The sequence below is a fragment of the Lineus longissimus genome, chromosome 10, assembly GCF_910592395.1.
Source record: "Lineus longissimus chromosome 10, tnLinLong1.2, whole genome shotgun sequence".
NCBI classification, from domain to species: Eukaryota; Metazoa; Nemertea; class Pilidiophora; order Heteronemertea; family Lineidae; genus Lineus; species Lineus longissimus.
The window spans coordinates 3,197,625-3,223,822 of NC_088317.1; the positions used below are offsets into that span (position 1 = coordinate 3,197,625).

Here is a 26,198-nt window from a genome sequence, read left to right on the forward strand (position 1 = left end):
CCGTTAAGCACGCGTCAAAAAGACGAGCGCTGATTGGCTGATGTGAATCAATTAGATCAGTTATGCAGATCTGATCTAGATGACAATGATATTTGTGTCATCTTTCATCTGTGGATACTAAAGTGACGCGCCGGGGTGGCACTCGGAGTGTAACCATTTCAAGGAATGAACTCAAACTGAAATTAAATCTCGTGAAAATGTTACAGTTGCGAATAAATTTCATGACTTTAGATAATAAAGTTTTGGAGATGATGCGTCGACCTTTGACCTTCAGTGACGTCAGAAGTCAGTAACTCCTGGAGATCGAGAGTGGCTTCTTGTGATTTTAAGAGACGGGGAAAAGGAGGGATTCGCCTCAGTGTCCTTGTCAAGCCGCGGGAAAGGCCCACGCCCCGAGATCATCTCACGCGGCCGCATCTTCCGGGGAAAGACAATAAGATATACCTCAATGATTGGTGGTGATTTTACATATATTTCTGCAAACTCAAAGAAAAAATAAAAATGGGTAAGTCCTCATTCCGCTTATTTTATATCATCCTTGTTTGAAGTTGTGTGTGCAAACCCGTTATCAGACGCGACGAGCGTTCAAGTCGCGAAAGGCAGTACATCATGTTTGCCAAAATGTTCTTGGCACAATTTGGTGTAAACAGAAAATAATGAAAAATATATTTGTACTTTCATTAAACCATAAGGTACAATGTACTCAAAAGAGTCGAAAAGACAAAAAACCAAGGAAACATCCAAACTCGCCAAGGCAGTAATTTGACTTTCAACGCATGTTTTGAAGAAGTCAAAAAAGGCCATGAAAATTCTGTAAATAAAGAATAACCACCGCCATTTTAGTTAATGATGCCCTGCTAAGCTTATGACCTTCTAGAAAGCCTCGTTCTGTTCTATCGCGGGAGGAATATCAATTGTGTTGAGGATTCAGTAACTTATTTTCTGTAAATATTCTCGACAACTAACGAATACATTATTATACTATTGCTACAGTAACAGAACTGAGAAGACAAGTAAACTGCAACCGCCGACTTTTACTGATTTAGAAACTGACTAATGTCAGGAGCTCACATGATTCTCAATCAAACCAAGAAAAAATAGGATATTCAACTTCAACTTCAAATTTTTAATTTGGTGCGGAAAGAGGCTTTAAACCTGAACAGGAAAAGACATGTAGCTTTGTGCCTAATGAATATTGAGTAGCCTGTTCAGATACCAAGTAAATATATTGGGAAACGATGAGGCAGCCATTGCATGTTTTGTACAGTCATGCACTTTTCCACTTTTCACACGTTTGTGTCATCTGTATCATTACGCAGCTTTCTGTATAACGTTCAGTATCTTTTAGATGCCTGTGTCATACTCCACAACATAAAAAAAATTAAAAGGCATAAATGTATAAATAATTAAAATGACGTTTTTTGGTGTTTCCTTTTCTGAGTGTTTCCCTCATTGTTTGGGAACACTGTAAGATTCAATCTAGATCAACACGTTTTTCTGTGTTTTCCCCCATTTTCCCCAAACGCTGAATATGGCATGGGGAACAGCCACAAATTTTACACTGGCATGAGCGCATGTAAGGCTGATCGGCAGTCCAGTCAACTCAAATAATGTGTGCACTTCATAGTATAGACCGGCGCTGGCCCGCCCGCCCCACTACAAGTGGTAAGCGTAGCGGATCGAAGCTCTTCCAAATCATCATACATGAAGACATGATTTGCATGCATAGTTGATGAATGAATGTTTCATCTTCGATGCAGATATTGGATCGAAATATGCATCGGTGACTGAGATATAAGAGTACGGGTCAGTTAGATATTCAAGACACAATATACACCATTAATGGTTGCTGATGATAAACATATGTTTTCCTTCGCTCCTTTTCATCATTTCGAAATTGCCATTGTCCTCGCTTCTTAGCCAAAGCGAGACCGTTGACAACCGTATAAGACTCAGCGCCGGGTGGGCAAATAATGACTGAAACACGAAAAGGAAGTACAAGCACTCCTAGCAAGATTCATAAGCTGATTATACAAAGAGTGAGACACCTCCTGCGTCAAGTTCCTTTTGAAATCGATGAAGCTACAACCTGACTTGACTTAGTGGTGACATGTCTAATGCGAAATATGGTGGATACAAAAAAAGATGCCACAAAATGACAAGACTAGGCTACAGATCAAATCTTTTTAAAATATGCTCTCCTGGCAGTTGGTTTTGTAAAATCCACGTTTTATCTTGGATATGACATGCTACTGTTAAACTTCAAATTACTCTTTCTGTCGTCCAATCAGATGGCGTGGCTGAATTTCGTTTCTCCGGATCTGTTATTGCCAATGGACTAATCACACAATAATTCACCAGCGCTGGCTGAGAAACGAATCTGACCACAATATGAAAATATAATATCATCGCATACTGTAAAGAACGAAATCGCTCCATTTTTTTGTATCATTCCTTTCTGCTGTGGTATTATGTAAAACGTGGAATTTTATTCATTTCGACTCCAACCATTGACGCACCAGATATTAAGCAAGGGGTATTAAATTAATCACATTTAGAACTGACAGTCTCAATTGGAGATTGCTAGGTTTAGAGAGACAAAAACATCCTCTCACTTATTAGAATCGCTCGCTTTTTGATCCCAGCCGCCGGCGGTCTTGTCATGTTCATCTCAGGAAGCTGGGTCTCGTAGTCCGCGGCTTACAAACAGGTGCTTTCCAACCGACAAAGGCGTCGTTGTTGAAGACCAATTATATTAAAACTCCAATAAAATGCTCAGGTTTATTAACTGTGGAATTAACGTCCGCCATTCTCTGTCCCATTTTGTGTTAAATGTGACGGACCCATCAAAGGGAATGAGTTACCTCATCTGCGCGTTCGATTAATTCTTAATCGCGTATCACAACAATAAGCCCCTTGCTCATCACCTTTATGGGGAGGCCTTTTGCTAGGATACCGGACGAGAAACTCAGCTATGACCAGGCTTTATGCCTTCGACTCTGTCACGTACGACCCAGCTTGGGATCGAACCCGGGTCCCTTGGATTGCAGACTGTCATGACTGTATCAACACGGAGTCAGGTCAGTTTCATTAAACACTTAAATCGAGCGGACTCAGGGTGTTTACTGGCATTTATGCATCTCGTCTTCATTTGAGTGACATGTATCATAAGTATGCATGATAAAAAGTGTTTTAGGCCTGGCCCTTTTTCTCGCCTCAAGCCATCCTACTATACGGGCACGCGAACCTCAAAACCCCAGCCCAACGGACACCGCGCAAGAAAAATTTCATGTGAGTGGTGTCAGTTGGGCTACAGTTTTGATGAACGTGCCTGCGTTCTGATACTGGGCGCGTAGGTGTTCCGGTCTTGAAGGTTTCATGATCGTGAATGTTCCATCGATTCTAATTTATTGGTATTTCTGCACCAATTGGAAATTGTATTGAAGTTCGGAACGTGTTAATTATGTATCAGGTTCTGCATGTACATGTAAGCGTACTCGTTATGTTAAAAGACTCATGATGATATACCAACGTAGAGGCGGCTAAAAACACCCGAAAGCCACGTACATGTACATGTTTACTGAATGCATGGGCATGATAGTTCTGCACTCGGCTGTAAACCGTTCACCGTTGCACTGTCGTTGTCTCAGTGTAACCGAGCATTCATCCAGGAAAGGTGATGAGTATGTTTGCCCAATTGTTTTGTCTGGTATCTTTTGCGAAAGACCTACAACTTGAATATCAATACAAGTATAGGCCCCAACAGGGTTCAGTGTGGAGGTCGATGACTTAATTTCCGCGGAGGATGATGTACAAAAATCAATGTGCAATAAAATAGACGAAGAATTATCGATTCATTTATATCCCGTTGATAAATCAATTTAAAAAAAGTGTTTTACTAATTTTCGATTACTGTGTTCGAAATCCTGTCATTTCTAAAAACTTCAAACGAAATTCGACGATATCTAGGTCGGCACCAAACCACAGACGTTTTTCCATACTAGAAACGTAAGCTAACTCAATGAGTTGACCAGGGATGCCAGGAGCGCCTGCTGGAGGCTTTGGAAATGCTCTTGCAGCTCCGTTTAAAAAAACGGGGGTTTCAGCCAACACAAATATGCACCCCTCCCCCCTCTCGAGGTTTTCCAGGAAAATAAACCCCGAAAGCTTTCTGATCTTGTGAAAAACTTAAAAACCGTTTGTGTTAGATGAAATACCCCAATTTTGAAACGAATTGGATTGAAGGAAAAACACGAATTTTTAGATATCATACATCCTTTTGTTCACTATTCTGATAAAATATTGGCTTCTCAAGGTTCCCTTGCAGTCCCTCAAGGCGTCCCCTCTTCCCAGAATTCCGTGCACACAATGACGTCAAATGTCAACACGTGGGCGTGAGAGAGTAAAAAACTAATTCGGATCTGCATACTTGAATAAAATAGATTAAAAAGAATCGTGCACAAAAGCTATTTTAATGCAGGCTTTTGAATCAAGATCACCCCTTATGACGTATGGCTAATACAACGAAAAGTTTTGAAGTTTGTGTGGAATTAAAGAAATTATGTTTGAACTTGTAAAGTCAATATCAAAATCTTTATATCGAACCACGACAGGGGTGATCCAATGTGAGCGACCAGTTGATGCCCAGTTTCCTGACGTGACCTCTAAAAGTTTATGCAGAGGCTTGGGGACATGTATACTGTTTTTTTAACAAGTTCACCGCATTCATTAAGAGGAGATCTACATCACGTGATTGGTTCAATTTGGAAGACTGTACCGGTGAAACAGAATTAAGGGCATCTGGTTGGCCAATCGATTCAATATATACATGTACATGTACTGCTTATGCTCAGTCCAGTCCAGTCAATATAAGGTTAAACCTAGAACCAATAAAAGGGTATGGGACCATTTTATTCGTGTGATCATCCAAAATTCTCTGATTTTCGGGTCGGGGAAAGTACTTTATTTGCATCAATTCAAAATGGCCGCCAAATATGCCTTTGAAGCCTCATAAGCATTTATTATTCAGTTTTCACCCTATACATGTAAATAGATAGAAACATGACCCCCATTAGGCAATGTGGGAAATAGAATTGATATGTCCTTTCCAATCACAACCATTCTGATGTCTTACATCAAGCTTAACATTTATTAATTAAAGCAGTTTTTGTTTCTTCTGTCGCCAACTCTAAAGTATATCTTTTGTCGTTAACTGCATTGTCTGACACAACAAACAAATGTCTGAAAACTTTACGAATAACATTTTTGCAGATGTAATTCCTTTGTATAATTTGCTTAAATGTAGTATCCCGGGTATAAATGTAAATATACCGTAACTTAACGTTCGATCTCCGATTTTGTCAGACAGTATTGTGCTCGAGGCGGGTTTCAATCGGAAATTCCCGAAAAAATGAATGGGTATATTATCCTATGCGTTTTTGAAACGTACATACCAATACCATATCGTCAGAGCAAGTGATTTTATAAACAAAAATATGTTGATGTTGCGCATTACCTGAACTTTAACATATCGAAATAGTTTGTCTTCTTTATAAAAGAATAGCTTTCAAGATTTCGGCTAATGTACGGTAACTTTTGTACTGTCCTAATCAAAAGTTTGTCAACATTGTAAGGCAGTCGGTGTCTTGATATAAATCGAATTGCTGCCAGTGACCTAATTTTGTCAAGTGACTAAAAAGCAAATCCTTTTTCGCTTTATTTAGTGATTACGGGAGACTAAACTCTTGAAAATATATACATGTGCAGACATGTGCATGTATTCTGTAAAGCTTTTTGAAGCAAATTTCAAACATATGAGATATAATTTTGAAGCTGAGGGTCTCGTCCAAGCGTCAAATTACACGCGCGATGTTGCTTTCCGCGGGGCTGCACTTGCTATCTCGCGAGATGTGGTTAGGACACGTGCCACTGTTGACAAACCTCTTAGCGTCGCCTGCCTCTCCATTGTTGCAGACGATTTCGCCCATTGTCGCGGGCCATTTCAACAGCTGAAGTGTTATTGTCGCCCATTGATCCAGTTAATGCACTCTCTCATTTGATAAATGTTAAGAAAAGATTTAACAGTGGGCGCATCAGGTGCGTGATAGTGTCTCTCTGGTATCTGACAGAGGCAACCTGGCGTCCATGTTTGTCGCCTTGGGCGAGATCCTCTGTGTCTAAACGGCAAAGGTGTGGGAGGCCAAAATCTGGGCCAGGGCTGCATTGCTAAATCAAGTTGATGAAAAATTACTAAAATACGGTAAAATCCATCGCCACGCCATAGCTATTGGCCCGATGGAAAAACCCGGAGTAGCACGATATTTGGGATTGGTTGTTCATTGTCCCTGCACGGGATTTTAGTCGTGGGTTACTTTCAGTAAGGCATGCAACGGACGTAACTATCCATTCGTGATGGGAGATTACTGACATTCTTAGTTTTCTTTTCCTCTTGCGATATTCTTTCAAAGTCATATTTCACCTTTTTAGAGGGAAACAAATGTTGGTATTTAACCCGAAATGTTGTACATGCGACACTAGTGGTGATTTCTCGTACTAGCAGTTGCCATACACTGCTGCTGGTACCAAGCATACCTTGCTGGCCTCGCGTGATTTGTCAATAGCATGTTGACTTATTATTCAGAACAATGCTATCCATTATTCAGTACGTATGCCTGAAGGTAAGGCCTATATGTAAGAAATGCAATATCACCAATAATTCGATAATCGTGAACAGGAATCGGAAAATCACTGAAAACCTTTTCAAAGGATCATATGGAAATAACCGCTTGCTTAGCGAAGGAAGTACCACGATGTCGGCCATCTTTATACTTGTGCACCCATCTAGTTTTTCCTAATTCTTGTAAGTTTTTGCCTCTCTTATTATTTGGATGAAAACATGAGCTTGATTTCGGAGTTTTGCCTGAAATGCCCCCAGGATAAAGACATACTGTTGGCGTGCTCTCCTTTACAAATGACAGAATCGACTATAAATACATACATCATGTTGCCGGAGGCAGCTATTTTAATACAAATGCGACTAAAGCACTCTCCAATTAATGTAACATTTCATAAAGCACACACAAAGGCCTAGTGTGTCTCTGCTGCGCGTTCTCGATGAAAAATGGGTGCGAGTGATTTTTTTCTGAAAGAGCAGAAGTGTGTTTTGACAATGGTTCGATCGATAGAGCACTAGAGTACATGTATATCGTTTAGCACCAAAGTGGCGTTTTGAAGAGCATGGAAGATAGAAAGGGGGAAATTAATTTGTGACAGTGAAAGGTTTGCCTGGGTCGAAAATCAACGGATGTCATTACATTTTTAATTGTTAAAACAATTTGTAATACAACTTCGAATGGGGCTTCTTTTTTCCATCTAATCTATCGATGGTTGGTGAGCATCCTTTTTGTCACGATGACATCCGAGGTCACCAGCAATTTTGAATGATACAGCCTGCAAGCATCCCTCCAGGCTGTGAAATGACACCAAACTAAACTCGATCCTGCCCTTCGTTTATAATTCAATTGGAGTATAATCTTTTATTTGTTCCGACGATTAGAACCGCTGACTCACGTGACCTAGCTCATCCCACCCTCGGCGTTCCGTAAGCCCGTCCATAATGCGAATCCTGATTTTACATCCACCTGTCTCCAAAGATAATTGAGGGGAGGTTTGTCAACAGAATTCTATAAAATGGCAATTACTCGAGATGGAGAATCGTGATTGAGACGCTGTCACCTGGACAGGTGTTGGAACATGAGAAATAGGCGATTAGATGCGGTCACTTCTACCATGAACTGACGTTGATTGCCAAGCGGCACTTGGTTACGCGATATGGCTTCCTCGTTGCTTGGTGACCGTGAAGCATTGACGTATAGGGCGGAGAGAGTCGGCTGACTCTGGTTCTTTATTGGTCAAGAGTCCAGATCGCGTTTGATGCAGGAACATAAACCGAATAAGTAGGCATAGCTTATTTACCATTTAAGATCTGCATTCGCTCCATTCTCCAAGCCTTACCATTTGTAAACGTCTCTAATATTGCTGACGTGCTCGGTTTTCTAGCGTACCCTACATGTACTTTCACTTTGCGATGAACGTTGGAAATGGCACCCTCTTTTCCGAGAGCAGAATTGACCAGAAGTATTATCACTTCTCAAAAATTCTAAACGCAGTGAAGAAGAAGTTTCGGTATAACGCCTTGCGATTGGACGATAATCCAATTCTAATAACTCATTGTGTTAGAAAACGACAGAAAATAAGAACTACACAGTCAAATTCTGATTGCAACCGATTCTTAATCATCACCATGACTGCATTCGTCGATTACTCCTGCAGGTGCCTCTCTAATTCTAATGAGTTCAGAAGAACCTCGGAGAACTTAAAGATATTTCCCCTGTCAGCCCCCAAATCCAGGGGAGTTGAATGACTTGAAGTGCATGCACCTGCACCTTAAAAGGACTTAAAACATCAGTCGGCCTACACTGGTATTCCGCCTGGTTGACTTGGGGTGATTCTTTAGTTCACCGTTTAATGACTTGTTAAAGTTAAAGAAAACCTGCTGCTGTCAACTCACGCATTCTGGCTCTGTAAAACTTACTGTTCTTACCTCGCACAGTCTTAGACATAAAGGTTTTTGAGCTTTCGAAAACTTTTTGATGGTTCTTCGGCCAAGACAATTGTGCACCTCATAGAGAAAAAACCCCATGAGATTTTTCACATCTCGAAAATTATTTTAGTGTTTTCATTTTACCCAAAAAAACCCACTGCGGAGTGCATATTTGTATTGGGAGATAAGCCATTGAGGGATTTTCAGAAGCTCAAAACCCTTTCAATATTTCTAAGAGTGCAGTCTGTCGAGATCCAACAACCAGTAAACAGTTTGTTAAAAGTTTTAAATGTGTTAAGGGCATGCTAAGGGATGAATAGGAACACTTGAAAGAGATGATGATTTTTGCCTCACAGAGCATGGCTGGCTTCAGCGACATAACTCGGAGATGTCGCTGTGTTTCAAATAGCCAGAAGTCGACAGGTGCTGCTTGTTTTGGAGGGAAGATCAACGTTCTTAGCTGTTCCTGAAGACGTATACTCCCACGTCCAATATTCACTTACATGGCGATTTCGTCGGCGACGGGCTTGTGATAGGGTATGGTCTGCTCTATTTCTAGTCACCGCCCGAGTGTGTTTACTAAGAAAGTTTACTTTATACGTCTCCTTACGAAGTCTGGCATTAAATAAATAATCAAAATTTAGACTGCAGTGCACTTCTCAAAATCATGTTAGGTTAACAGAAATAAATGACGTCGCTTTCTCTGGACGACAAACCTTTACCGATCGATTCGGAGATTATTTTTGAAAGCATATCTTCTTTTAATTGCAACTACTTAAGAAATACACGTCGAGCGGTTAACATCAATAATTTTTTTTATTACGGAAACGATTTTAAGGCTAACCGATACAAGAGGTATATTAAGCTTGTAGTCTGTGCCCTTCGGGGTGCGGGCCTGCAAACAACGATAAAACGCCACGAGCATGATTCCAAAACTCCAGTATAAAAATATAAACAAATAATTAGGAAAATATATGTTCTTTCGCTGCGTCAAACTTTCAATAAACTGTATAACAGTTTGCAGTATTTGCTCCATTATTTACCAATCGGTAATCGAAATGCTCTTGAAGAATATGCGAGACTTCTACGCGTTGCTTTTATCCCGAGGTGGAAATCGATCATTTGATGTTCCAAAATTTTTCATATAAGCCAGAAGATATACAGCACAATATAATAAATCTGCTTTTCTAATCTAGCCTTGTGAGTGAAATATTGATACAACTTTTATCAGTAGAACATGATGTTCCCTATATTCATTTACTTTGCCGATGATTCTTGAAAGCATTTGGGTTCCAAAGTAAATGCTTTGTGAGAAAATTCATCCCCCTGAAGGTTTGGTAGAATTTAAAATCATTTAAGGGTAAGGACTGCTTATTGTACCAGAGGTGGTAATCCATTTTTTCTTGTGAATTTTGACATACCCGAGATGAAAGATCATTTTTGATTCCGCGTAATGTCTTTAGTTTAGTTTGAAGATGCTGCTTGATGTGTTTGTAATTCTATAAACATATTATATTCTTCAGGTCGGACGTTACCGGTGCCAGTAGCCTGTAAGGTGTGCGGCGACAAAAGTTACGGGAAACACTACGGGGTCTATTGCTGTGATGGGTGTAGTTGCTTCTTCAAGAGGAGCATCCGGAAGAAGATGGTCTATACGTGCATAGGTAGGACTATTTCAAGTTGAAACAGCATATACAGATCGTCCTCATGAATACTGGTATCGGGTGCCATTTTGAAAAGGCCTCTTGGGGTGCCATATATTGCATGTATCATAATTGGCGTTTTATACTCCATGAACAGTGTTATTTAAATGTTATTGTATGCACAGGTCGTCACAGTCATTGGCTAAAGATCTGTAAGCCATACCAGCGGGTATTTCGAATGTTTTGTTTGTCAATGTTCTATGGCGGTATGGGAAGCGGCGCAGTGCAGATTGTGCATGACACGTCACAATAAAGGTGGGACCAGGGCCTACTTAGTCCTACTGGTACCCTTTTATGGACCTCCGAAATGTATAGTCCTACTTTTATAGTACAGAAAGGATAGGCTACCGGTATTCACGAGGACATCCCGTATAACGTATCTCATATTACCTGAACACATGCCTTCGCACCCCATCCCGCCTTCCCTAAGTCGTCTCACAGCCTAACGCCATTTCCTGATGAAGAAGTGGCCCTGCTGCCTTGCCTTGAGGAGAATGAATATGTCGTTCCGTTCCGGCTTGCCTCAGTCTGGCGGTATACGACATTAAGTAGCCGCTATTGGTGATTCTGATAAGCCTCTATTGGGTGCTTCCGAGTGAACAAGGCAGGTTTGCCGATTTGTCATGTCCACACTCCTGCGGTTGCAGTGAAATAGGTAGACGACTCGATAATGGTAAATGAGTACGGAAAGTTCGTGCTACTTTAGTGAATCAAACCTTTTTGCCAAAACACAGATTGTCACTCTTGGCAAACTAGCAACAGCAGTATTTCTTGCAAAAGAACCCAATACACCTTCTTCGATGGAGGATTAATTAAAGCCATCATGAAAATGGGGAATGGCTTGGTGATCACCAACTGGGCCATCATGGTTACAACAATCGAAAGATTTGTTCCCGTATCAGTTTTCTAAGCCACGCCGTATCTTCTCTCTTCAGCTGGGAAAGGCAACTGTGTGATAGACAAGGCAAGAAGGAACTGGTGTCCCTATTGCAGACTTCACAAATGTTTTGGTGTGAATATGAATAAAAATGGTAAGATATTTATTCACAACAGCAACGGAAGCGGGTCATAAAGCATGCTTTGTTTAAAGGGGGGCAAAGGAAAGTAGCTAGGTGGTCAAATTGGTAGTCTCCAGGTGACTAAAATGCACAGTTGTATAGGGGCTTTGCGTTGCATTTGATACTGTGATTTTTAAATTCCTCATACTAATACAATGTACATGAATACAACGTAGTTTCGATGAACTATGAGACAGAAGAGACCCCATTTGCCGACTTTGTGCTACTTAATCGGATATATATTACCTGGCTTCTGCCTAGTCTTTGATTTGAAAGACTCTGACATGATTGACAATGTTGTTGATGCTGCTGTGAAAGTGGGTGGATGATACGCGACTGGTGACTGAGAAGTTGAAGGATCTTATATTGAACTTCAGCAACTCAAGTTGAACATTTTGTTTTCTGCGTGCAGTAGGAAATGGTGTCGCTATTCCAATGTCTGGACGTGTAAATGGTGATTCTCAATGGTTTTCTGATATCTTGCATGTTTTGGACCGAATGCAAGATTGTTGCCAACAGACCATCCCCTTCGAAGTCACCTCAGAGAGTATACTGTATGTGTGGTGCCCGAGCGTGATGAAGTTGCTTTCTTGTATTTTTGTAGTTCAGGCAATTTAAATCGCCACCTTTCCTCTGCAGGTTGTTGAATTCTAAAACTAAAAGTTTAAAATTTTGGAAGATATCCCCATGGCCATACATGGCTCGGTTTTGAAAAGGACGTTTCTCGAGCTTTTGATACCGAGGTTGATGCTCTCTGTCAGAGGCTTAATGCAGAAGTTTCCTAGTAACCAGTTGATGTAGACATAAAGAGGACAGAGGAATTAGTGATTGGGATCGCCAGGCCTGGTGTGCTAAGTGTGGTGATGACCCTCAGTGACCGGTTGTTACTAGAAAGCATGTTAACTCGTAACATCATGTTGACGTGTAGTTCTATGTACATCGATGTACATGGAACAACGTGTCAAATCATAAGAATACACGAGCTATAAACATTTCTAACAACCGGACCCTGCTTGTGTGTGATGACAGTCAATGTTTCTGGTGTGCACGCATTTGTTGCTTGATGTTGGCATGCCGGCCATGAACGTACATCCTTGACATATTTGAGGCAAGTGACTTAATTGCGGATATTCGTGTTCAGGTTTCTGCTAAGGTTAACTTTCTCGTGTGTATGAATACATCTTTTTTGACCCACAGAAATTTTATATCTTTATATTTTCCTCGCATGGAACTGGAAGTATGTCTATGTAATACCTTTATCTGAGTGTAGCGCATGCACATCACTATGTTCACTGTATCGGATGCACCGCACCGATGAAGGTAAACTGCGGTGCGGCTTTTGGGCAAAGAATAAAGCAGGTCAGGTGGAAATCGCTGACTGGGTCCATGCATAATGTTTGAACACAATACACTGTACATCATGTTGGAAAACCATTTTTGTTGATTTTTGCCGTGGAAAGGGATATGGTGAACATTTTGCATCTCAGCTCTACATTATGCAGTATCTTCCTCTTGGCTGTATGTAAAATATCTATTTTATTTTCCTTTTATTCTCTATTCAAACGTTCTACCTTTTCTAAACACTTAAGGGAAAAGACGATTTTCTTGACCGGTTTCCCATTTTTCCTTTTCTCTATTTTCAGGGTATGATTACTTGCATGTGTGAGGTGTGTTTTAGCGTGCATATGAGTGTGAGTTGGAAAATCATAATCGAACAAAATGCCTATTGCGCAATATCTGATGCAGGTAATGAGACCAACTGACTTGCAAACAAAAAATAAATACTAGTGTGTTGACAGATTTCTTCATAAGGCGAAAATTCTTAGTATGCCATCTGATGATATATATGTGACGACCGAGCAAAAGACGAAGGCGATCATTTAGAACTGACTTTGTCTGAGCCAACCATTTGCCCTTCAAAGAGTTAAGATCATTCTGGGAAAGGCAAGCTTCGCTTCCTCAGGGAAGCCCACCTGGCGCGAATCACAGAACACGCCGCATTTTTCACGCCATTACACTGCAGCCACAAACTTCCTTCCACCATGTCGGCCCTGGGGTATACCACGCAGGTTATGCTAAACCACTCCACCTGTCGCAAACCTCAAACCTTTAGGTTGTCCCAATCCGTTTTTTAATGAAGAAGATTATAATCAGTCCTGTCCTCTCGGTATTCTCTTGCCTCTGGTGCTCTAATGACGAGAAGTTTCTTAACTGTTCGATCGCGGAACTTTTGATCCCGTGTATTCCCCCGAGGCTGGAAGCGAACTTCGCAGTTTGTCAATACAAACCTTTTTTCCACAGAAGCAGAGAAACATTTGATGGGCACAATTGGTATCAAGAAGTATTAATTTCCTTGACAGTGTCACTATTTTGAGAAACAAGACGCTTTCAGCATCTATATTTTTATGTCTTGTCAGCGATGATCTCAGGTGAAAAATGGGTGGGCTTATGGATGAATGAGAACAACCTTCCCGCAGGTTTGAAACTTTACGACTACACAAAAGGTGTACTTCATTGACATGGTGAATAAACAAGACCGGATTTTCTATCGAGCGGCCTTTTCGCCGAGTTCTTCCTTATATAAGGCCTTCTGTTGTTGGATATGATGGAGCGGAAGTGATAGGCACTTGCGAACATACGTATCCCCGAAATGTGTGGAGAATGGGTCACTGAATGCCTACTTGAATTCTGAGAAATTACGATATTTTGTTGACCTGTGGGTCAGACATGCTATTCTTTTTGGTGCGTTTGTGTGGTGAATCAATCAGTTATACTATTTAACCCTGCAAAATGCCTTTTCAGATAGCAGTGGTGTTGTAATATATGCTGACATATCTCCTACCATTTTCAGCCGTTCAAGAAGAACGAGGCCCGCGGAAAAACAAAGGCTCAAAGATCTCGCCCTCTGGCTCGGCCAAGTCGTCACCAAATGGCAGCCGGGTGTCCCTCAGCATCCCGTACTGCCCCATGCAGCGCAGAGACTCGCTCAGCCCCTTGTCCGCCAGCTCCCTCGTCCGACCGTCGATAGCTGCTACGTTTCCTACCCTGGACCTCCTCCCTAGCGCGTTTACTCCAGTCGGGAGCCGGACACCGACCTTTGACTCGAGCAACGACAGTAGCGCTTTCACCAAAGTTATGCCAAAAAAAGACTACCCAGTTTTAGATCTTTCTACCCGTGAGTTAGTTTTTGTCTCATCCCGTTGGCAAAATCCTCAGTATTGTAAAACCCAGAAAGTTCCAGTGATGAATTGCACAAGCTTCTCTCTGATTCAAAGGCTAACTTAGACTGAGCGTTTACAAATTTATCTTTTGGTTTTTGCAAGAAACTGGACCCTCCATTTTTTCTGCTGTTTTCCTTCAGGTCCAAATATATCACCAGAGACCTCGTTTATCGATGCATCGTATATCATCCAAGAAGTGACGGCTCAGATTTTGTTTACCGCAATCAAGAAGGCCAGGTCGAACCAGTTTTTCCTGCACCTCAGCTCGAGAGACAAACTGACCTTGCTGGAGGAGACATGGAATGAACTCTTCCTCTTGAACTCTGCTTACTGGCCCATTGATATTGGTATTCTTATTCTCAGGTGGAGCAGTAATGACGAACTTAAGGTAAACAACAACAGTTCTGACAAAAATCGGATGAACTTCGGCATTATCTATGTGTTTAGGTGAAAGACAAATCTACTGAATAATGGATTCTTGGTCGAGAGCTCGTTAGCACGAATCCCTTTCCTCTTTCCCATGTGACAGTTCGAGGTTAGGTAATGCAATTAGCTCCTCAGAAGAATCTAGGTCGGGTGGTCAAAGCACTTGTCAATAATCGCTCAAAAAGTGCTAAAGAAGCCTCAGCTAAAGGCAAGCAAATACTCTATCAAGTTGGGGTTTCCTTTTTACATTCGCCCTCGACACATGGGTGATATGTATAAAGAGTAGTAAATGCTTTTATCTAAAACTCTATGTACATTTACACTTGGCCTTTCTGTACAAAATTGAAGTAAAAGCATTTGCTAGCCCTTATTCATGCAATTCAAGTCAAATATACTAGACGTCAGAGTCTAAGGGAAATACCGTGTTGTGACTGGTTTGTAAAGACTGTTTCGGTGAAGAAAGATTCTGGACTTTTGTTTGGCCAATCCTCGATGCTGCCCGCAGTAATTGGTGATACAAATTACATTGTAATACCTCATGTGCTTGTTTCTTTTCTTTAGGACGAGCGAGAAAACATCCACAAACTTCATAGTGTGATCGTAGCCTGCCAGACTCTCAATGCTGACTTCACCGAGCTCGCCTTCCTAGAGACCATTGTCCTACTAAAACAGGGTTTGTAGCCAAATCATCCAAGTTTATGTCATAAACCAAAGAAGTGCCTTGTCTTCTACAAGGAAAGCAGTGCCGCTCGATGATTTTTGAAGTCTTTCCCCGCATGCACCTTTGACAGCGTTTTCTTACAGTTCTTTCGGTGGCGTTGTTGCTGAAAGAAGGCGAGGGTTGCTTGGTGATTCTTCTTAGCTCAACACAAATTTCTCCTACACTGTAAGGGTTTTGAGCTTTTGGAAAAGCTTTGAGGGTGTTCAGTCATTACAAATACGCATCCCGTAGAAGTTTTTCAAAGGCTCAAAAACCTTTAGGGAGATTTCGTTTCTATAAAACACCCTGAGGAGGTAATGGAGTGAAAACCTGTCGGGAACTGAATGAGATGCTCATTCCTTTTCAGAAACCAAGAAGTCTTTGTCTGAATTCTCTAAAGTACAGATCCTGCAAGACCAAGCCCAGCTGGCCTTGGCTCATTACGTCAGTCAAGTTCACCCCCACAACCCAGCCAGGTTCGGCAAGATGCTCCTCACACTGCCTTGTCTCAAGAATATACCCGCCAAGCTCGTCCAAGATGTCTTTTTCAAGAAAACGATAGGCCAGGCAACCATGGACCAGATTATTCACGGGATACAGTAGTCGACGCAACACTGGGGGAGGTTTTTCACGGAGGACAGGAACCCGATGCGGCGTCTAAATTGAAAAATGATTTTTTATCACATTTTACCAAATATTTACTGTCTAATATTGCTGTTACCAATGTCGTCCAAGAACCACTAGAGAGAAAAAAGGAAGCCAATTTTGAAATGTGGGCAACCTTAAGGAAGGAGTATTTTCGAGATATTGGGGGATATTATCTAATTCTACAATATGTCCAGACACCCTATGGTGAACATTACATGCACTTCTAATTATGGCTTATAGGGTGTGAGTATTTGAAAAATGTTCAGATAGCCCGATCGTGCAATGATATTTTTAACGGTCCGGTTGCTACATTGTATTTTAAGTCGTTATGCATTTACTCTATAATCACGAACCCTCATAATTGATTTTTACGTTTATTTCATATTTATTAGCCATGTACGTCATTATCGTTCGTTATCCAGTGCTAAAAATAGCCAAGTTTCGCATTCCTTACGAAGAGCTATGCGAAAAACGATGTACGATGTGAAGGAATTTTATCGACAACAGTTTTTGATGAGTTCCTTGGTTCCTCATGGTGGTACAAGTATGAAAAGTTGACATATGAGTATCACATGACTGAATTCGCGCTGGACTTAGTGACAAATTAATTGTACACCTCAACAACACGATGCACACTCGGCTAATCGGGCATATTGTCGAAAGTACTTTTACTACGCACTTCGTCTTTTGTTGCCCTTCATGAGGGTTGTGAAACTTGCCGTGTGAGGACAAGCTGACTAAAGAATTCAAGGTATGTCTTTTGACTGATTTGATGATGTAAGTGTTGGCATCCACTAAGAATGTATGTATCGCCATATTGCTTATGTAACCACCAGTTACGTAATTCTCATACAGTACGCCTTTACAATCCTATAACTTTATTTTCTACTGCTCGTGCTGCCTTGGTAATGTCACGTTGTGTGCATTATTTACGTCACCATATGCATATCAGCGTATTAGTGCAGACGATTCTGGTGTCGTACGACATTTGCCATACCAGATAAACTCTACTTTTACATTTTAAGGTCAGTTGGTTTTTTAGATGAACACTTCATGCACAAGCATGGACTGCATCGATAACCGCATGTTGCCCAATTGGGTCATTTATCATAAATACCAGGCCCAGTACGTTACCCCTCAAAATGTTTAATTCGTTTCGAAAGACAGTGATGGGGAAAATAGATGAGTCTTTGCCACTGATCGTATACGTGTAAAAAGAGAGTTTATACGCGTTTTAGGAAAACGTATTCCCACATTCTTACACAAAACAACCCCGAGTTCAAAAGGTTAACTGGTCTTTTTTAAGAATCGTGGAGTCTTGGCTAACGGACTCAATCTATTGGTCAATATCCATGCTATTTATCCGTTTTTTGGTGCGTCTGTTTCACATAGGCCTTCGACCGGCGCTAAATAACATCGAATGATTTGCTCACTGGGCGCTGCGTTTTTCCTAAAAGCTGGTCTCTGTCGTGCACCAAGTTTCTTTTTAAGATTCATAAACTACAGTTTATTACTAGTCAGAATTATTTCATTCTTTCCACTGTTTTTGAGTTTATCTAGTTGTATCAGGAACAATTGAATGACTTGTATTTTTTAAGTCCCTGAGGTCGCCATAGCCATTGCCACCAACCGACTATACCCAATTTTAATATGTCTATCCGTTCTACCTGATAAATTCCGACATTTGGATCAAGTTTATAATCAGTATTCGGGCCGTCATCCGTCAGGCAATGTCAACGATGCGTGGGCAATTACTTGATCGGGCTGTGCGATCGGTCGATTGAGAGATTTTGCCTGACTGGTTGTGTTGGGAAATGAATTATGACGGGATTCGCGAAAGGGACATTTTTAAATTGTGAAGTTTTGTTAAGTGATGACGCAAAGCTAGTGAATAAATTGAATGCAACTAATAATACATTAGAAAAGTGTATTCTTCATTTCACGTACGTTGATATACTTATACAATGTAAATACAGTGCAAATATAAGGCATTAATTATATAGATTTGATGCACTTCGCCTCAGTAATGGTGAGCCATTTATTTAATAAACGCTATAATGAGAAGGTCATCCGACTGATAATTTGAAGTGGTGTGGGCCTTAAATCAAGCTACATACTTAAACTACGAGAACGTCCGCAAGGTTTCGCCACCGATTTATAATTAATCGCGAATGCATGTAATATCGATAGTTATGATTTTGATCTCAAAAAATAATTTATAAACCGCCAAGTTTCGTACCTCTTGATTTTTGCAAGGCGAAAAAATGTTTGAAAAAATAAAATGTTCGCTATTTTTTGACGAATTACGAAATTTCGCGGGAAATCCTCGAAAATAAACCGCACAAATCTCTTGGCTGTTTGCTGAAGTCTAGAGAAAAAAAATGGGTCTTTAAATATCATGTCAATTATATTCAAACGGCTAGTTCAGCATGAATATTTTTCTAAGAAGGTCATTTCTGTCCACATAATTCTTTCTAATTTATATCATCTTAATTATGCCAATCATAGACCGCATCCTGATATTCATGCATTTGTCGCTTATACTCGCTAACGAATATGAAATAACTGAGAGGAGAGGGGGTGTTTTGAAACACCTTGATATACGAGGATGGCTAAATCGAATGCACTTCCATATAGCTCACTGCACGCGACCCCGAACTCAGTAAGAACTTTTCTTCGTATGATGGCATCGATATATTGTAAGTGTACCCAGACACCAAAATCGAATGAGATTCAGGCCGTTTTGCCAGTAAGTAAGACCTCACAATGCGTTTTTGTCTGTTAACTTTTAGCTGTGCTTTCCAGTACGTTATCATCGTATCAAAGCTACCCTGTCCGCATTCAATTGAAAAAGAAGCATTTTTGATTTTCTTCCTGTTGCATTTTTAGTTTATTCAACTTACTACCCCCTTTCCTTTGTCATGTAATTGCAAGTACAGTGAATGCAAATTATCAAGAAATTAATTCATACGTGTCAGCAAGTAGTTTAGAAAAGAATGAAGTTTAAGGCCTACGCCATTCCTTATAAAAATTTGAAATTTGAAATTTGAAATTTGTTATTATTGCGTATATAAATACGTACAGAATACAAATTTCAACATTGTCGTTGCGTAGACAGATAAGTTCAATGGTTAGTGAACTACATGTAGACGAGCGGCTAATTTGATAACAGAAAGTCCCCTATATTCAATGTTTGAACCAAGTGCTATAGTCTTTCGGAACAATCAGTGGTTAAACATTCTTCTCAGATTTATATTTGGTGACAGCGGATATGATGCGGATCGAAAAACTACACCCCTCATGCAGATGTATGTGGTATTCCTGTGATTTTCGACTTCAACACAACCAATGCTGTATCTGTACGTTGTAGTGTTGAGATGAGGTCATCTCCTCAAATGGAGCCATACCTCAGAGCGATTAGCGACAAACGATTATTATTTTTGATTAAAAAACGTCGAATGTAAAAGAATATTCTGAAAACTGTTGAAGCAAAATGTAGAATTAAAATGTACAATCGCCACCATGTGACAAATGACTCGATGAGTTGATATGAATATAATCGGGGATTTTTTTTACAAAACAACGCTGATAAAAAGTCCTCGGAGGGGAATATAAAGCAAACGCATTTTTTATTTTACATTGGATCAATGGACCAGGATATACCTGACTTAATAGTGATAATAAATACGGGAAATATGGACTGACACTCTGACATTACAAGCAGACTCTCCTCAAAGACATATCGTGAATACCCTATGCAAATACATGTGCCGTGGTATATATGCCTACGAAACTGACTTTAGTCTATATTATACTCGGTTTTACGTTGTAGTATTTTGGCTACGGTAGGTTTTTACTGGTCGTAGCGTTTTTAAAGCTCCTAACTTTCTCACTTCCAAAGGCCGAGAGAGCACTAGCCGTCTGATCGAACAACTTATGTAACAGACAATTCAGGGCCGCGACTTTCTGGTGATTATTTCTAGAACTGATATAGGCTATAAGAATCTGGAACATGAGAAAGGCCAAAAACTTCTAGGGAGCATCAGGTGTGAGCAGACGATACACATAATGACGTCATGTGGTACCAAAGACAACAAGTTGGACGTAATGTTGACAATTCCAACAAAATAAGCCACTTTCATTCCGTACATACATTGCGACAAAAATGAGTGCACGATGATCACGTGATTGAATAATGATATCTAATTGGCTGGGGCCAAAGGGCGCCACACAGCGACCATTTAGCATCTTTTAGGACATTGAGCAAACACAAGATTTATTCTTTAATTATATTATAGTCATATATCTTTGTTTCCAGTGCTTCGCGCGTTTTAAAATAAGCGGTTAATTTATGTCAAAAGAATTGTTGTAGCCTGATGTGTGTATTATTGTCATGGTATAGTTGTACAGATATTGATATTATGATATTGTGAAGAAGCCTCTATTGCAGCATTCTGTGTGAATATACTAAGTCTTGTAAACACTATAAATAGAACGGATATTCCGAAGTTATTTTATATATTTTTATAGGAAGAAAGATATATAAAAACACTCAGTCAGAAATTTTGAATCTTTCGAATGGCGTGCCCACTTCGGTTGACAAGATTTTTTAATTTTTAAAAAATGAATCAAATTTTTTCTTCCACTGGAAAAATGAACGGTTGAGTTAAAAATGTGCGAAATATAAAAAATGGTGTGATGATGAATACTTAACTTTGTGCCAAACAGCCTAGTATGTGTATTAGTGTAGGATAATGCATTACAGTTAGGTATGAGGCCATGGAAATAACACGTTGCTCAAAGGAGACGTTTCGGGCACCAGAATAAAGAGGAACATTGTTTATCTTGAAACGTATGCACACCGACGCGTATGTGCACAAACACTGTTAGTTATTGATGTTGTGATGATAAGTAGAAAGGATGCCTCTACAGTATATAAATTCAAAGATGGCTGCCATCACGTTTTAAAAATCAAAGATGGCTGCCAGCACATTCAAGTATATCACTGAAAATACCAAGTGGATGACTTTCGATTAGGCTTTGTCGATATAGTGACCATATTGTTGTAACGATGTAGACAGTCGTGTACCTGTCGTGCAATTTCGACCAAAAAATTCTGAGTAAACTTGGTTTCTTGAATGGTGAGGTTAGGTTTTTTCTCATTTTGGTGTCAGATGTTTGAGTTAAATCAATATGCCATCCGTGTCAAAATATTCCGACGAAAATAATATCTGATTATTTTATATTATCATGGTCTCACTGGTGCACTGTCTGAATAGTACATTGTAGTTTGACGACGATATTCAAATCACCGATGCCTTTTTGCACTAACTGTTTGAACATATCTTTATCGGCGTTTAATAATACAGTGTTCCCATAATAGTGCGTACTTGGAAATCACTCGACTTTTATCTTATTGTTCTGCTCCTGATGCTTTCTTGTCATCCTAATATGCAAGTAACACGAACAATATTTTATACTAGGCATATTCAATTACCACGGACGTAAAGTAAAGTGTTGTATGTCGTCCGACACATGGTGTTACCTTTACGTACAGTAAGCTGTGATACAAAACTAGAGGCCCAAAATGAAATATTCAGCGCAAAAGTATTTTATACCTGTATCCATGAAACCATAAAGCTACGGAAGCAATATGTTCGCCCCAAGATGCACATTCACTGCCTGTCTAAAAGCTTGCTGTAGCATAATCACAAACTGAAGCCGCCGATTCGAACTCCCTTCCGAAGTGGTCCGATATCCTGGAGACGTCTGACGTCACCAGTGATTGACACAGGTTCAGGACTATTTGAGATATTCTAGTCATGAGTAGTTATGATGCCTCCGCAGTTTAAAATTAAAGATGGCCGCCTGCAAATTTTGAAATTAATGATGGCTGCTTGCACATTTCAAAAATTTTAAAGATGGCTGCCAGCATATTTCGCCACAGTCGGTATCTCTATTGACACTGACAGTTCTAATTTTTCATTCATTCAGTTTGCTCTGTCTGGTTTGTTTGATGCATTAGTACGGTTTTTTTGTCTTATTCAACATGGCGTCTAACCCATATGTTGTAAGCGGGTACGATGAATGTGATCAAAACTAGTTTGCCAGCGTTCCGAGCGGAAATTTGGTGGACTGAAAAAAACGAGGAACTGTCACTCAACCCCGACAGCTAACCCAAGCACACCAAATTTGTCCCAAAAAAATAAAGCGCTATATCGGCCTAACAAATGTCTGCAATCAACTAATCAATTAAAATATATAATTGTAATATATAATCGTATTTACCAATAAAATCTCATACGATACATTGCTGCTGTCTGTGAACCAACTGCACAGTGGGTTTTGATAGCAGAAAAAGGCCTTTATTTGCTGATCGATTAACATGTACAGGATACACAAAAACTCGGAGAAAAGAAAATTTAAGCGTTATGAATTTTAATTTGTTCACCAAATTGTGTTGTATTATTCATACTACGAGATCGTTCGAGTCCCGCTGGCCTAACTGTTCTGTTATCTTTCTGCTGTTAAAACCTCTACTATGACTGGCATCGCACACCAGTCCTGCCCTCCAAGCTCATTTGCCATAAAGTATGTATTGTAATTAACCAATGTAACTGCCATATGGTGTTCGTTTTAGTTAAGGATTGAACTGAACATACTGTATATTATTCCGTTGCCTTTTTGAGTAATGGAATATCGGGTGACCCAAAAAAAGGTCCCGCTCATAAAAGTTAAATATTTTAAAGACTATATCAGATATTCATGTAACAATAGAATTCACACTGATCATGACAACACGCATTATCTGTTAGTAACAGAAAAAAAGAAAGAAAAAAATGCCTAAAACATACAACACTAAAATCGGAAAATCCGGATATCTTATGAAAAATTTCAATTCAAAGAAATCGTCAATTTCCTTACTGTACTAATAGGTGCAAGGTATAACTTTGCAAGAGTTTGAGTAAAAAATGCAAAATTCAAGAAGTAAATTTTGAATGCTCCTGGCTGATTCGTCTTTCAGATAACAAACCTTTACAAGCGGGACGTATTTTCTGGGCCACCCGGTATGGATCATGGACCTGCTGTACATTGTATGTTGTTTTTGGTGCTTTTTCATTTATTTATTTTATGTTTTCTTATTGAGATTAAGTTCGGTCAGTTATGAAACGATAATAACCAGCAACTGTTGCCAAGCATTCAAAAGGTTGGGCAGGGAAACCTCGTGTCTTTTATGTTTAGTACGTCGCCCACGTTATGCCAGGGGAAACGAAGTCAAACTATTTAAATGGTGTGCGATTTGTCACATTCGAAAATAATGTTTCTGCCACTGATAATATGTATAAAGCTTATAAGTGACTGTACAGTTTACTGTTATGTGAGTGGTCAAAGTTCTTTTGGACAAAATTGCAATATTTTCGTTTAGTTCCGTATATTTTAAAACAAATGAAATGTGAATACGCATGCCGCCGAAGTACCTCGTAGAAGGATTCACATCCGAGTCAAAGGTCAATTTCAAAACTTTATGTGGATCATTGTTAAACTGATATCATTGGGTATGAGAAAACAGCGAAAAGACGAAATAGAGAAATCTTCAGATTGGTCAAAGGGCCGTCTTATACTGCACAATTATATTGGTATATAATCAGGTCTGGTCGAACACCAGAATCCGAGTATACACCAGAATGTGGGTTTTCCATTCCAAGATGAACTTTACCAAAGTCTGCATACGTCATTATACAGTCTACATACGTTTATTGCTGAAGCTACTCGATGTTGATAGCTTTATTCTTGTTTTTTTGTGTCTCTGTTTTCGAATATATACCCTAAGAAATAACTCATATTCTGGTGTTCGTCCCGCATAGCAGTACTATAGGAATCCCGGCCTCGTCATCGAAATGACGGGATGAACGTAGATTAAACGTGATAAAATCACGCTTAATCATCGCATAAGAATTTATCATGTGAACAAGAATGTATGCAAACACTTTGTGCTAACCATGGGATCGACCGCTAGTCGCCCCCAGAACTGGGAAACCTTTTTGCGGCTGTCTTGGGCGTGGTGATGTTATCATCATGTTCCATCATATTCCGTTTCGTTTATTTAGCTACTCGATGCTGATTGCTTTATTCTTGTATCTTCGTGTCTCTGTTTTCGAATACCCTACATCGTGTGGTGCATTCATGTATATAATCGCTACAGCTCATACAAGTCGGACCGTTTCTATTCTTATATACCATTTTGGTTATTCAGTAATTTAGATGTGAATCATTTACATTCCATGAAGTATTGACACTTTCAAGCCGAATTATTAGATTTTTACGAAATGCGAAAGACTACATAATGATTCTTCCGTTTCAGTAATTTACAGTGATTGACAGGGACAGACTGATTCCAAATGTTTCTTGAGACTTTGATGGATTTTCGGCCAAAATGCTGTGTTCATTTGGATATTGGTATGAACTGCCAACGATGGGTGCGGGACTACAACACTTACCGACCTCGAAACTTGTACCTATCTGGCACAGCTTACCTGTTTCATGACTTTGGCTTGTATTTCTCGAAAATGCCTAAAGAAAAAGATGGAACCAGTCCATTCCGGTTTTTCTGTCACTTCCGGTTTAGAACTCCTCAGACAGCCTTAAACTAGGCGTCTTCATTCGCTTCTCTCTCTATGTGAAATAACATGAATGCTACACAGCTTACGATCTTTGGCGACTGGTTTATAGCGATTGAAATTGGTATGCTTCTGACCTTCATGTAACATTTAATCATACAGTGGACGTTTTTCAGTGCTATGTACCAAACCGTGCGAACAACTTCTAGGGAAAAGAGCACTAAAATGCAAACATTGTGTAAAATCATTGGAAATCACTCAGGTTTATTATAAATGTTCGACTACAAACACAACAGTCTCTATGTCCACAGTGTTTTTGGTCGTTGTGCTAGACAACTGGTGACATTTCTTTAAAGGCCTTCTCCCTTCGTTCAAAAATCTGAAAATCAAACTTAAATTTGAAAAATCGTCAGTTGTAAAATACGAACTGAATAAAAAATTCAATAAAGCTGTTATGTAGACTGATACACAAGTATCACAGATGCTAAGTTCCTGCGAATTGCGTGCATGATAATTGCACAATGTATTTCTATTACATGAACAACAAGCAAAATGTCATGAACACGAATGAGGTATAGGCCTTTTGAGTCTTGTTGTTTTTTTTACACAAACTATACTGTATACACTACATGTCTTACACTAAAATATTATTTCAAAAGTGAGTCCAGGGGGATAATTTCAGCAAGGCAATTTAGTCTTTGAGACAGAAAGTCCCAGAGTTTGCACCGGAGTGACGAAAATGACATTTAATTCGGACAATAACTAAATGTTTGCCAATGAATGCCGTGCAAAATATCATAATATGAGTTTTTTTCATGTGCTATACATATGTAGTATCGTTGTTACAAATGTATTTTGGGTTGTTTTGTCTTTTAATTCCAACTTTTAAAACGACGCACGTTGAAAGTATAAACAGTTCAAACTAGGCTTCCCGCCAGAAACCAACAACATACAACTTTTATATTCGAAACATACGAATACCTCACGTTGATGAGTTTATGTTTAGTATACTTAAAATCCTTTCGAAGTGGTATGTGATCAGGTGTAGCATATAATGCAAGTGTAAGGCCTTACTATCGACTTAGTTTTGAGTGAACATGTGGTCTGGCGGGGAACCTTGGTATATTTTGTATGGAAACTATTGCACAAAAGATAGCTGAAGGTCACTATGTCTTCGCTCTATAGATCTGCGTGACTTTTTAGACTGCCAGCCCGTCGTTGA

General features: G+C 39.8%; 1 protein-coding gene across 1 annotated transcript; it reads left to right on the top strand.

The window, feature by feature from the left end:
- Positions 1–329: 329 nt before the first annotated feature.
- LOC135495037 (nuclear receptor subfamily 2 group F member 6-like) lies at positions 330–16,313 on the top strand. Its single transcript, XM_064783436.1, has 7 exons — positions 330–505; positions 10,126–10,266; positions 11,241–11,336; positions 14,215–14,538; positions 14,725–14,972; positions 15,572–15,683; positions 16,078–16,313. The coding sequence occupies exons 1-7, from the start codon at positions 502–504 to the stop codon at positions 16,311–16,313; spliced, it is 1,161 nt and encodes a 386-aa protein (XP_064639506.1). The 5' UTR covers positions 330–501.
- The last annotated feature ends 9,885 nt before the right edge of the window (positions 16,314–26,198 follow it).